The 15,207-nt window shown below is 38.7% G+C and overlaps 1 protein-coding gene across 1 annotated transcript in view; it reads right to left on the bottom strand.

The window, feature by feature from the left end:
• The window catches only part of MCCC2 (methylcrotonoyl-CoA carboxylase 2 (beta)), a 71,339-nt gene that overhangs the window by 19,126 nt on the left and 37,006 nt on the right, over positions 1-15,207 (bottom strand). Inside the window, exons 7-10 of the mRNA XM_011959297.1 lie at positions 13,168-13,281; positions 8,086-8,150; positions 4,968-5,067; positions 4,764-4,859 (exon numbers count right to left, since the gene is read on the bottom strand). Coding sequence (XP_011814687.1) covers positions 4,764-4,859; positions 4,968-5,067; positions 8,086-8,150; positions 13,168-13,281 — 375 coding nt within the window. The remainder of the gene's footprint in view (positions 1-4,763; positions 4,860-4,967; positions 5,068-8,085; positions 8,151-13,167; positions 13,282-15,207) is intronic.

Here is a 15,207-nt window from a genome sequence, read left to right on the forward strand (position 1 = left end):
TAAAGACTCATTGATTCTGAATCTGTTATACTTGAAGGATCATCCACATATGTACAAAGGAGTAGAAACTGCTGAATAGTTTATCCCTGGGGCTTATCACTATATATCAGGACTACTGTAAGGAATTCTAAACATGAAGCCTATTTTCAACTTCAGAAACTATTTTAGAGGATACATACTATTTTCCTACATAGTTTGCACTTCCCTTTTTCTGTTTGCCACATCAATCAAAAGCTTGTTTTGTATGATGCAAAGGCTGAAAACTGAGTGAATGCTTCCCAACATCTTTCTCTCCTATCAAGGAAAAGTTTACTCTGAATTATTTTTTACTTCTTTACCTAAAAAATCCAATAATATAATGGGAATGTCACAGTTATCTGTTTTGGGTGCTATATACCGCTAAAAATTGTACCTTTAACAAGCAATTAACCCATAACAACTATCATTCTTCCACACAGAGATACCGCTCAAAAGGCACAGCAATCTAGGGCCATTTAGTGAAAAACTATGTTGTATTTGCATTACAATTAACACCACCCGGCCACATAAAATACATTCACTTATCTTCACAAAAAATCCGTATGTTGAGAAAGTGAAAACAGCCTTGTTGCTGAGATGGAGAAGGTTTGAGTAGTCTGGATAGAAAATCAAGCCACTCACAACATTCCCTTTAATCCAGAGCAAGGTCTTAACTCTCTTCAATTCCCTGAAGGCTTGCATAGGTGAAGTTGCAGAAGAAAAATTTGAAGCTGGCAGAGATTGGTTCATGAGGTTTAAAAAAACAAAAAAAGCCGTTTGTACCACAAAAGTATAAGGTGAGGCAGCAAGTGCTGATGTATTATAGAAGCTACAGCAAATTATCCAGAAGATCTAGCTAAGATCATTGATGAAGGTGGCTACATTAAACAACAGATTTTCAGTATGGATGGAACGGCCTTCTGGTGGAAGAAGATGCCACCTAGGACTTTCATAGCTGGAGAGAAGTCAGTGCACGTCTTCAGAGGACCGCTTACTCTCTCATTAAAGGCTAATGCAGCTGGTGACTTTAAGTTGCAGAATTATGCTAAATCTACTCTGCCTGTGCTCTATAAACATAACAGCAAACCCTGGATGACAGCACATGTATTTGTGGCATGGCTTAATGAATTTTTAAGGCCACTGTTGAGACTTACTACACAGAAAAACAGATTCCTTTCAAAATATTACTGCTCATTGACAATATACCTGGTCACTCAAGACTCTGATGGAGATGCACAAAGAGATGAGTGTTCTTTTCATGCCTGCTATTATAACATCCACTCTGCAGCCCATGGATCAAGGAGTCATTTTTACTTTTAAGTCTTATTATTTAAGAAATACATTTCCTGGGCCGGGCATGGTGGCTCATGCCTGTAATCCCAGCACTTTGGGAGGCCAGACAGGTGGAACACCTGAGGTCAGAAGTTCAAGACGAGCCTGACCAATATGGTAAAACCCTGTCTCTACTAAAAATACAAAAATTAGCCGGGAGTGGTGGTGGGCGCCTGTACTCCCAGCTACTTGGGAGGCTGAGGCAGGAGAATGGCGTGAACCCAAGAGACAGAACCCAAGGCAGTGAGCCGAGATCCGGCCACTGTACTCCGGCCTGGGTGACACAGCAAGACTCCGTCTAAAAAAAAAAAAAAAAGAAATACATTTCCACAAGCTATAGCTCCCATAGATAGTGATTCCTCTGACAGATCTGGGCAAAGTAAATCCAAAACTTTTTGGAAAGGATTCGCCATTCTAGATGCCATTGAGAATATTCACGATTCATGTGAGGAGGTCAAAATATCAACATTAAGGATATTTAATTAAATTAAAGATACTGGAAGAAGTTGATTCCAACCCTCATAGGTAACTTTGAGGGGCTCAAGATTTCAATGGATGAAGTCACGTCAGATATGGTGGAATTAGTAAGATAACTACAGTTAGAAGTGGAGTCTGAAGAGGTAACTGAACTGTTGCAATTTCATGTTCAAACTAGAACAGATGAGGAGCTGCTTCTTATGAATTAGCAAAACAAGAAGTTTCTTGAGATAGAATATACTCCTGGTGAAGATGCTACGAATACTGTGAAATGACAACTACGGATATAAAGCATTACATAAACTTAGTTAATAAAGCAGTAGTCAGGTTTGAGAGGACTGACTTTCATTTTGAAAGTTCTACCCCCGGCTGGGCACGGCAGCTGACGCCTGTAATCCCAGCACTTTGGGAGGCCTAGGCGGGTGGATCACGAGGTCAGGAGGTCAGGAGTTTGAGACCATCCTGGCTAACATGGTGAAATCCCGTCTCTACTAAAAATTCAAAAAAATTAGCCGGGCGTGGTGTTGGGCGCCTGTAGTTCCAGCTGCTCGGGAGGCTGAGGCAGGAGAATGGTGTGAACCCAGGAGGCGGAGCTTGCAGTGAGCCGAGATTGCACCACTGCACTCCAGCCTGGGTGACAGAGCCAGACTCCATCAAAAAAAAAAAAAAAGAAGAAGAAGAAAAGTCTATTTTTTAAAAAGATTTCCATTAAAATGAAATGAAAACAACATGAAGGCATGTATTTGTATCTATTCGTTTGTTCGCTTCTGTATGCCTGGCACCTGAAACAACCCCTGAATAGAACAAATACTCAATAAATACTGTAGATAAATGAAAAAGTGGTTACGCGAAAAAGGGTGAATTCTTAGCCAACTAAAGAACTTTACTATCTGGAACAACTCATTTTTTGTAATTTATTTATTTACTTTTATTTATTTATTTATTTATTTGAGACAAAGTCTCACTCTGTCACCCAGGCCGGAGTGCAGTGGTGCAACCTCGGCTCACTGCAACCTCTGCTCCCAGGTTCAAGCAATTCTCCTGTTTCGGCCTCCCAAGGAGCTGGGATTACAGGCACGTGCCACCACGCCAGGATAATTTTTGTAATTTTGGTAGAGACGGGGTTTCACCATGTTAGCCAGCTGATCTCCAACTCCTGGACTCAAGGGATCTGCCTGCCTGGGCCTCCCAAAGTGCTGGGATTACAGGCATGAGGCACCGCACCTGGCCCAACACATTTTTCAAGTATGTCAGAATTTAAGTACCATTTTTTTCTATGCTTATAATTAATTAAAAGTCAAACTAAAAACCTAATTTAAAAATTTACAATTAACTAAGTCACCTTTGCTAAAGTGACGTATCACTTGAAGCTCAATAAAATCCAGGATTTAAGACCCACTAGCAATGCTAGGGTATTGCCTAAATAAATCCATACAACAGAACGTTACATCCATCAATGCAGTCAGAAAATAGTTACTGATTACTTCCCATGTTGCCAAGTACTATTATGGGAATTAAGATCTAGCCGTAGAAAATATTTCATGAAGAATTTCTAAAGACATGGGGAAATGTTTATAATTTAAACTAGAAAAAGTAAGATAAAAAAATACATATGCACTATCTCAACTACATAAAAATGTGTGTATATACACATTAAGCTAAAACATCCAAATATTAGCCACCTTCTCTAGAGGGTGGAATTACCTGCAATTTAATTTTTTTCTTTTCTGTATTTTCCATATTTTTCACAACTAATATATAATTTATAGTCAAGGGGAAAATATAATTTGAAATATTAAAACTTCCAGCACAGAATTTGTGGGGAAAAAGAGAGGTCAGCCTGTTACTGTGTTATTATAGATAGAAGTAAGTTTAAGAGACTCCATTTGGCTCTGTATTTGAGATGCTGTTAATCTGTGACTCTACCCCCAATCTTGTCCTTGCTAGAAACATCGCTGTGCTAATTAAGGTTGAAAGGATTTTGGGCTGTAAGAATGTGCTTTGTTAGGCAAATGTTTAAAGCCTGCTTGTGGTTGAAGGTCAGTACCATTCCCTTAAATCTCAGTAAAAGAAAAACATCTGTCTCCTGCCCATCCCTGGGAAAATGCAACATCTCTGTGTATCTGTATGCCTTACTGCTGATTTACTCCCTTATCTTTTTGGCAATAAATACTGAGGGAACTCAGAGACCGGTGCCAGTGTGGGTCCTCTGGAAGCACAGCACTGGCCCCCTGGGGCCTCGCTTTTCTTTCTCTATACTTTGTCTCTGTGTCTTTATTTCTTTTCTCAAGTCTCTCGTTCCACCTAGCGAGAAGCACCCACAGGTGTGGAGGGGCAGGCCACCCCTTCAAGAATTTGATATTAATTTCCTAATTTAAAAACTACTCTGCCAACTATGGATACTGAACAAAATAAAAGACTATATGCTCTGAACCCTAAAAGTTGTCCATCTAAATTACAGAACACTATGTCGACGATGTGTAACCATAGCAACTTTTTCAACTGTAATCAGGTCTAATCATTGCAAATGTCATGTTGATCTAAAAGGGTATGCTTTTTCTTCCAACAACTTACTGACATTTCATCCATTTCCCAAAATAAGAACAATGAAAAGAAATAGCTGACAATTGTTAAGCTGCCTTACATCATTCGTAATGTGCACAGGACATGGAGTCTTACTTATGACCAAATCACACTTTGCGCAATGAAAACTCTCCAATCATTGAGGTCCCCCACTCCCCTCTTTTAGTATTTACTCTGTACCAATGATGTCTACAGTATGGAAAGGTATCATTGCCACATATGTCACTCCTTACTGAGATCCACATCTATTTCTAGGCATGAACATATCTTAACAAACTTTAGCTTTGAAAATAGATACACATACAAAGAGACTCACAGTTGGTCAAAAAGCTCACAGTTCCACTTTCACATACCTCTCGGACATCAAAGTTCCTCTTAAGGTTAGCACCAACTATTCCATACAATTCATCAGCAGGAAATAAAGGTTCTTCAGAAGGTTCAATGGTGACCTGCAGAAATACAGATCATGTTAACCTGTTTAAAGACATGATTTCAAGGTGCAGTGAGTCTAAATGCATTTCAGGAAAATAAAAGATACAAGAACATATCGTACTCACATCCAATTTCTTCTGATAATTTAGATTCCTCACAACCTTCCTAGTTAAGTGAAGGGCATGATGATCATCCAAAGCATAGTGGTCACCTACTCCAGACTTTCTACAGAATAAGCAAACTAAATTCGTCAGAACAGGGAAAAGGAAAAGAATTAAATATCTTAAGTCCCAAGTCTCTTCTCTCATCTAAAGATGACAGCACTTTTACTTCTAAAACGCTTAAAAAATTTGTCATCTTTAATAAATGTCCTCTTAAGTAGTCCTTTTAAGAACCCTGGTAAAACTGTATTCCCTTTGTTTTACAAACAGGAAAAGTATGCATAAGTTAAGTACTTTGACCTAAGACCACAAGTAGCTGCAGAAGAACTCACGCCTTCTATTTTCTAACCTGAACCTTCCTCTGCCACACCAAAGGGCACTGCTGACAAAGGCTTCTATTAAGTACTCATCCCCTGTACCTTAAGCACAATTGCGTGTGATGAAAGCCAACCACAGATGGCATGCTTTCATGACGTAGTTGGTTACAGCATAAACTGTGTACATAACTGAGCTCCTAATGGAGATGCCAACTCTGGCCTCTCATTTCTGAGAGAACTCTGAGCCCTCTCCCTAGAAGTTACACTGACAGTAAGCCATCACAGGCAACAAATGAAAAGGCTTGAACACATTGGCCCTTGGATTATGGGTAAAAATCGGAACTGGTAAAAAGGGTTCCATGGCAGGGGCCATGGAAGTTCCTGTTCAATTTCAAGTGCAGTGAATGACGTACGGACTTGCTCTGGTTATTAGTCCTGTCCCAATTAGATGGCCTGTTATTTCAGATGTAGATAAACTATGACTTTCTAATAAAGTATTTAAAAATCTATAAAGTCATAGATACATACCAGAAAATAATAGCATTTGTTCATTTTATGAGTAAGGACTAAGCTGCTGCAATCTAAATTTTTATGGCTTGCCTGGGAAAACACCAAACTCCTTGGGAGACATATCTTAGAGCTAGGCTCTCAGTGATTTCATGACACTGTACTTTCGGACTGGAAGTTACTGAGTAAAAGCAGAGACCATGTTTACTCCTTTTCATGGCCCACAGATGCCTCGCAAATGGTAGATCTTTTTCAGTTTCTTTAATTTAATACAACATTTTATCATTTTTATGACTGACCATATCTTTTAAATGCTTCATACATAATACCAATTATAAATGCTGACTTCTAACTACACTGTCAGAAGTCAAATAGAAGAAGGAACAGCTTCTAAATCAGTAAAAATTTAAAATAAAATGCTTTTTTATGAAAACTGTCTAGTATTTACCAAAACAGCAGGAAAGGAAAACCTTTAATGAGACACTGTATATATGTCTTTGTGTCAAATTAGCTCTTAAGGATGACTTAAGAGAGGTATAAAGATGCATTTGAGAGAACACAGAGCAGCCTGTGACTAATAAATTTCATGGTACTTTCTAAAAAAAAAAAAAAAAAAATTCATCACCCCCAATCATTTCCTCACAAATTTAAACAGGTTATTATGAATATTATGAATAACAGTAACAGAGTTATATAGTAGATGCTGTATTATGAGGCAGGCACTATTCACAATTTTCACTTTATGAGGAAATGAGACTCAAGGAGGGTAAGCAGTTTGTCTAAGTCCCAAGGGTAACAGGGGAGGCAAATAGAAGTTAAATTCCAGAATCTACACCCTTAACCTAATACAGCTAATTGCCTACAGCTTTACTTTTTTAAAACAGTCAAACTGCTTAAAAATTTAGTCCAGGCGCAGTGGCTCACTCTTGTAATCCCAGCACTTTGGAAGGGCAAGGCAAGAGGACTGCTTGAGGCAAGGAGTTTTAAACCAACCTGAGCAATACAGTGAGACATCTGTTTCTACAAAAAATAAAAACAAAAATATAAAAAACTGAAAACCAAAAATACCCCTCCTCAATTGTTTCCCAATTACTCCTAAAAAAAAAAAAAAAAGTCTAAAACCTTTATTGAGCAACTATGATGATAAACAAGAAAATAATCATAATGGCAATCAACATTTATAGCTAACTTATCAAAAGCAGGTATACTTTCATTCTTTTTTTTTTTGAGACAGAGTCTCGCTCTGTCGCCCAGGCTGGAGTGCAGTGGCCGGATCTCAGCTCACTGCAAGCTCCGCCTCCCGGGTTCACGTCATTCTCCTGCCTTAGCCTCCTGAGTAGCTGGGACTACAGGCGCCCGCCACCGCGCCCGGCTAATTTTTTGTATTTTTAGTAGAGACGGGGTTTCACTGTGGTCTCAATCTCCTGACCTTGTGATCCGCCCGCCTCGGCCTCCCAAAGTGCTGGGATTACAGGCGTGAGCCACCGCGCCCGGCTGGTATACTTTCATTCTAAAGCAATCCACGTGTATTGTATCTCATTTACTTCTGACAACATTCTAGAAGGTAGAGGATCTTGTTACCCCTGCACTCTAATCTAACATGGTTAGGCCAATGATGTGATGAAGCCAGCTCACACCTAACTCACAAGAGCCAACTACGTGCATCTGTGTCTGATTCCACATAGAGGCATCGTGTCGGCAGCTTGAAATCAGCCAGGGCGGGATCACTCATACCACAGAAATTGGCAAATGCCACAAATCGGGGCTTTTTTCCTCCCCAGAGAACCAGTTACTAAACATTTACCTGCACACCCCAGGGTAGACCCACCTCCTCTATGCTCTCCCTCTTCTCCTTTGTAAGCCTTATCACTTATCAGCCACATTTACATAATTTTGTGCAATTACTTGCGATTGCCCACCTCCCTGACTAGAATATAAGGCCCTGGAGGTCAAAGATGGCATCTAACTTCTTTTTTCAGCCACCCAGAACAGTGCCTGCTACATAACAGGTGCCCAATGAATGTCTGTTAAATAAATAAGAAACCTGTCTCTCCATTCCTTCTTGGCTGATGCTCTAGCTTGGAAATGCAACTCTACAGTTCAAAGAATTGAACATTAAACCAGCAGATCAAGAACAAATAAACTGTGGTGTGGTCTGGCAAGTTCAGCACCCGAAACAAATATGTAAAACTTCTTTTAAACAAACTAACAAACAAAATGACACTCAATCCTGGAAAGAAACAACCATTCTGTTTCACCTGCAATGAAGATCAGCACCTCCAAGATCCTCAGCGGATACTTCTTCCCCAGTTGCCGCTTTAACCTACAACAAGGATAAAAATCATCAGTGAAACTGGTCCATCAGAGATATAAAAATGCTTCCCCAACATGCGCATCTCCTCACCTGACTGTACCTACACTTTTTCTTCCATAGAACTAAAGAAGACTGTGCTTTCTCATTCCATGCACCTAGGAAACCTGGAGACTATTATCTCTACTCTACAGGTGAAAAATCTAAGCCCAGAGTCACCAAGAACTTGCTTACAGTCCACAGCAAGCAATGGAGTATAATTTGAGCCCGCACGTTTCCAGCTTCCAGCCTGAAAGACCTGAAAGGCCATCCTCTTTCCCTACGTCATGCTGCCCTGACACATGTGGTCAAGCCTTTGTGTCTGTGTGTGTGTTCCTCCCACTGCCTGCGATCTCTTCTTCTCACCTATCTGACGAATTCCCACTTACCCTTCAAGTCCCACCTCAAGTTGCCTCCTCTTTGCAGCTTTCCTGACCTGCCCAGGCCTTCTCCATGGTATTAATGGAGGACTGCCTACCTATCCACGGTCCAAGGGCATTGTACTTACACCTCCAACATGGCATGTGTCAGAATGTAGTTCAGTAATGTGCATGTATGTCTGTCATCTCCTCTATGCTGTGAATTCCTTGATGGCAGGAACTGTGATTTATTCATCTTTGAATACTTAATAACATGCTGAAAAATTCCAATTACTATCACAAACTCTGCCTAGGAAAGAGAGGTAGGAAAAAAATCTCCAAGATTACCTAAACCTAAGATCTAGCAGAATGTGGCCAAAAAGAAAGAAACCCTAGTAATAAATTAAGAATAACTTAATTACAGCCAGAGAAATTCTACCAGGAAAAAGAAAGAAAAATAATTTAAGGCTAAATGCCAATCCAAACCCTTAGGAATTATTTATTGATTCCTACCTCTCTGAAGAAAAAGAAACAAATTAATCAACTCAAATAGGAAAAGCTTTCATTAGAATAATGAACATTAATCTAAAATATAGCACAGAGAGGTTGGAGGTAAAGAGAAAGTCTTTCCTGAGGGAAGCCCTGAAAAAAAAATTAAAAAGAAAAGAAAATACAGCATAGAAACAACTTATTACTCACTACATCAAAAGCTTTGTCTTAAATAAAATATCTTTCTGCAGAGAGAGTTAGTTAAAATTTTCACCTCCAATTATTCCACCCCCAGAACTGAATTATTGGTTCTTTTCCTTCCAAAACATTCAGTGTAAAATAACATCAGTCCAGACAATAACAAATTATAAGAGGTGTCTGGATATTTAAAGTTGCAAAAAGGAATAAACAACAGATAAATTATATTTATTTTCAGGGATCTGACTAATATCAACCAAAAAAAAAATAAGAATTTGTCATCAGTTAATATTTATTGAACACCCACGTTTGATAGTGTGATAGGTGAAAAAATGATAGAAGTCAAAGAGAAAATTAAAACAGCTCATTCGACTAAATGACAAGTTCAAAAGATAAACAAAAGACAGGAGAACAAAAAGCTCCTTCAAAAACTTGTCTTACTATCCATTTTTTTCAACCACTCTAAGTTACTAAAAGCTACAGCAACTACACCCCACACTATGTGCAAACCCTTCAAAGCCCTTTCTCAACATTCAGTCAAACATGTGTCAGAATTTAGAATTCTCTAAAGGATGAGGCTGCTGCTACTGCTTTTTTCTCCCCCTGAATGCAGTTTTTCAAAGGTGGATTGCTGGATGGGGTCCAGTTCTCCAACAGAACTTCAGGCTTCCCTGGCTGCCAAGTGGCTTCTTTATAATGTACAAGTTAACTGAATGGACATTGTAACTACTGACCCTTAGACAAACTCTTCTCCCTAAAACCCTTCATGTTATTCCACTATTATGATCTGCCTATATTTCCAAAAAGATGTTTTCCAATTGTAGCCATATATTTACTCATTTTCTAGTCAAAAGATAAACAAGAATGGCCCATGAAAGTTTGTACCTTTTACTATACAAAGGTAAATTTTGAGTGCATTTTCCTCTCATTAACAAATAACAGCTATCACATACAAGAGACATGTTAAAATAATAATAATAATCACAATAATAATGCTGCAGGCTTTTAAAATAATGCCTTAAGACTTTTACATTTGAAATGGCAGCCCTTCAGGCCTACCTGATCTTTAGTAAAAGTTACGAAAAATTAACAGTCTTTTGGGAAACATACTTATTTTACATCAAAATGTAAGCTCTATTTAGTACATTCTTTCTAATGAATTTGTATTAGTATTCCATAACCAAAGATGATTCTTGGACAAATTTTTGAAGCAACAAACTTTTTGGAATAGAATTCACATATCATAAAATTCACTATTTTAAAGCATACAATTCAGCGGCTTTTAGTACATTCACAAAGTGGGCAACCATCACTACTACCTAATTCCGGAAAATTTCATCACTCCCAGAAGAAACCCCATCCTCATTGGCGGTCACTCCCAGTCCACCCTCCTCCCAGTCCCTGGCAACCACTAATCTACTTTCTGCCTCTATGAATTTGCCTATTCTCAATATTTCATGCAAATAAAATCAAATATTTGTCCTTTTCTGTTTCTTTTTTTTTTTTTTTTCTTTTGAGATAGAGTCTCGCTCTGTTGCCCAGGCTAGAGTGCAGCAGCACAATCTCAACTCACTGCAACCTCCACCACCCAAGTTAAAGCAATCTCCCTGTTTCAGCCTCCAGAGTAGCTGGGATTACAGGCGCACACCACCACGCCTGGCTAATTTTTGTTTTTTTAGGAGACACAGGGTTTCACTATATCGGCCAGGCTGGTCTCGAGTTCCTGACCTCAAGTGATCCACCAACCTCAGTCTCCCAAAGTGCTGGGATTACAGGCATGAGCCACTGCACCCAGCCTCAAGCTCAAAAAAATCAAAGGTCTTTCTTCCACCCTGTTTCCTCTCCTCTACATTTTAAGTAGTATTTTTGTATCTTTTCTAGAACTTCTTTATGCATATACAAGCATACAAATGTATATTTCCCTTCATTTTACACAAAAGTTAATACACTGTAGGAACCTTGCTGCTTTCTCCTAACAGCTTATTAACTTGCTATCGATCTTGAGTCAAACAATGGTATAGCTGAGGTAAAAGAAAAAATAAGTAAAAGTTTTTTTCTGCCAAGACCATTCAATGGGGAAAGGAGAGTCCTTTCAACTAATGATTCTGGAACAACTGCAGATCCACATACAGAGCAATGCTGGAGCCCTTCCTTATCTCACACCCAAAAACTAGCTCAAAATGGATCACAGACCCAAATGCAAGAGCTAAAATTATAAAACTCTCAGAAGAAAACAGAGGAGTAAATCTTCATGACCTTGGGTTAGGCAAAGGCTTCTTGGATAAGACACCAAAAGCACAAGAAACCAAAAGAAAAAATGCATAAACTGGATGTGATCAAAATTTAAAACTTTTGTGCTTCAAAGGAAGACATCACTAAGAAAGTAAGACAGCCCACAGAATGAGCAAAAATATTTGCAAATCTAATAAGGGACTTGTATTCAGAACATATATAGAATTCTTACAACTAAATAAAAAGACAAATAGCCCAATTTAAAAATGAGCAAAGAATCTGAACAGACATGTCTCCAAGGAAGACATACGAATGGCCAATAGGCACATGACAAGATGTCTTGGCCAGGTACAGTGGCTCATGCCTGTAATCCCAGCACTTTGGGAGGCTGAGGTAGGCATACCACCTGAGGTCAGGAGTTCAAGACCAGCCTGGCCAACATGGTGAAACCCCGTCTCTACTAAAAATTCAAAAATTAGCCAGGAGTGGTGACATGCAACTGTAATCCCAGCTACTTGGGAGGCTGAGGCAGGACAATCACTTGAACCTGGGAGGTGGAGGTTGCAGTGAGCCAAGATCACACCACTGCACTCCAGCCTGGGCAACAGTGTGAGACTCTCTCAAACATCACTAGTCACTAGGGAAATGCAACATCACTAGTCACTAGGGAAATGCAAATCAAAACCAAAATGAGGTACTACCTCACACCCACAAAGATGGCTGTCATCAGACAAACACACAATTACAAGTGTTGACAAGAATGTGGAACAATCAGAACCCTCACATGCTGCTGGTAGAAATGTAAAACATGTATTGGATAGATTGGAAGTTTTTCAAACTGTTAAACATAGCTACCAGATGATCTGACAATTCTACTCATAGGTACATATCCAATAGAAATAAAAACATTTCCATGCAAAAACCTATATGTTCAAAGCGCCATTATTCATAATACCGAAAGCAGAAGCAACCTAAATGTCCATCAACTGATGAATGGATAGATAAAACACAGCATATTCATACAATGGAATATTATTCAGCCATAAAAAGGAATGAAGTGATTCCTCAAAAAACTACACATAGATTTCCATATGATCCAACAATTTCACTTCCAGGTATATACCGAAAAGAAATGAAAGCAGGAACTTGAATAGAGATTTGTACACCCATGTTCATAGCAGCATTATTTGTAATAGCTTGAGAGTGGAAGCAACCCAAATATCGATTGATGGATGAATAAACAAAATACAGTGTATACATACAACAGAACATTATTCAGCCTTAACAATGAAGGACACTCTGACATCTGCTACAATATAGAACCATGAAGACGTTTTGCTAACTGAAATACGTCAATCACAAAAGGACAGATATTATATGATTCCACTTACATGTGAAGTACCTAGAACAGTCAAATTCATAAGGACAGAAAGTAGAATGGTGGTGCCAAGGTGGCAGAGGTGACAGAAATAGGGAGAATTTCAGTGGGGAAGGATGAAAATGTTCTCGAGATAGATGGTAGTGATGGTTGCACAACAATATAAATGTACTAAACGTCACCAAGCTGTACTGAAAAAACAGTTACAACGGTAAGTTTTATGTTATGCATATTTTATCACAATATTTTTTAAAACATCAAAAAAATAGTTAAAATGGTGTATTTTATGTTATGCATATTTAATTTCTATCAACCAACATTCTTATGTTCTTACCAAGGGGGGTCCTCCCAAGAAAATGGTACCCTGCTTGCGTACGATGATGTTTTCATCAGCCATGGCAGGCACATAGGCTCCTCCTGCGGTGCAGTAGCCCATGGCCACTGCGATCTGGAATCCAAGCACATGACAAACAAATGAGATGCAGCTCGTGCAGCGACTTCTATAGTGTTTGATCCAGAATCCCACAAACACTACAGTGACCAGAGGATATTACGGGTTGGTCCCTGAACATCATTTAAAAAACAAAGTCCTCTAAATGTTTCAAAGAGTTTTCTGACTTCTTGTATCAAAACATTTTCAAGGGCTTATGTCTCACTTTTACAAAACTTATGGACAATCTAATCTCCCTGTCAGAGAGAAGACTGGCCTGATAGACTACTGGCCTGAGAAACTTATGGAGAGAAGAAACCCACAATATACCCATAATTTTGCAAAACTGTATTAAAAGGATAACTTTTATGTCTAATAATAATAATAAGTCCTCTAAACATTTGCCACTTACCTCACAGAAATACTAAAATAACTCTTCAAATGGATGTTATTAATATTTTGTTACGCTGGATGTAATACTTTCTAAATATAAAACTAATGTTAAGACTGCAGTTTAAAACCTTGCTCAAAAGAAAAGTCGACTGTATTGAAGCTGGGTGATGTGTACATAGGGTTCACAGTACTATTTTCTCTAGTTTCGTGTGTTTAAAATTTTCCATAATAAAAAGCTTTAAAAAAATCTTGCTCGCAAATTAGTATGGTACCAAGAATAATAAATAAAAGTTTGGCTGATGACTTCTAAATAGGAATGAACAATACCACCAAAGAAAAATAAAGTATATAATGAATATTTTTTAAATTATCATATGAAAGCAATTTTTGCTACTAATTCCAATATTCCATCAGTTTTCCTTACAGGCATGCAAACAGCATGTTCTGAAAAACAGCATGCCATACTAGTATAATCAAAAGATGAAAGGTAACATGAGTTAGCATCTTTCCATCTAAATGGCCAACACAAAAAGCATTCTTCCTCAACTAAAGCTTTCATGTATGTTATTAAAAGTGGCTTCAACATTTATTTGTCAACATATTACAGAAGTGATTATCACTTACAGTTTTGCTTATCAATCACCCAGAAGTTTGTGTTACAGATATCTATGGCTACAAAAAACCTGCCTACGAGCACAGAGAAACCCTCACATAGCATTGTCACAATAGTAAAAATATGTAAATAACCAAGATGTCCATCAATACATTTTGAACAGATAAATAAAGTTTTAAAGGGGTATATTCTTTTCAAATCTGTGGCAAAAATAACAAAATGTAATGTTAACGCTTAATAGATCCAGGTAGTGAGCACACAAGCATTCAGTTCTATTATTCTATATACTTTCTGCATGTTGGAAATATTTTATGGGCTTTCTTTTTCAAGTTTCTGTGGGAAGCAAAGGACACAATTTTACCTTAGCATCCTGTTCTCTGTACCAGAACACTGAGTTCAGCTCAAACTATTTCAGTACTCAAAAGGAAATACAGTCAAGGAACTTAGAGAAGAGTCACAGTGATGTCAAATCTAAAAGGGAACAGTTTTCAAAAATAATACCTAAAGCAGGCATGGCAGAGTCCCATGAAAACAACCAGAGGGCAAAAGGAGGAAAAAGAAAGCAACTGTCAGCAAGAATTCAAAGACCAAGATGAGGGAGGGAGGTAGGGGAGCAAACAGAGGAAGAGGAATTACTGTGTTGAGATGTAGTTAGACAGGCTCGGCACAGTGGTTCACACCTGTAATCCCAGCACTTTGGGAGGTCGGGGTGGGTGAATCACTTGAGGCCAGGAGTTCAAGACCAGCCTGGCTAACATGACAAAACCCAGTATTTACTAAAAATACAAAAATTAACTGGGTGTGGTGGCGCATGCCTGTAAACCCAGCTACTCAGGAGGCTGAGGCAGGAGAATCACTTAACCTGGGAGGCGGAGGCTGCAGTGAGCCGAGATCACGCCACTGCACTCTAGCCTGGGCGACGGGGTGACAGTCCATCT

The sequence above is a fragment of the Colobus angolensis genome, unplaced genomic scaffold, assembly GCF_000951035.1.
Source record: "Colobus angolensis palliatus isolate OR3802 unplaced genomic scaffold, Cang.pa_1.0 Scaffold49, whole genome shotgun sequence".
NCBI classification, from domain to species: domain Eukaryota; kingdom Metazoa; phylum Chordata; class Mammalia; order Primates; family Cercopithecidae; genus Colobus; species Colobus angolensis.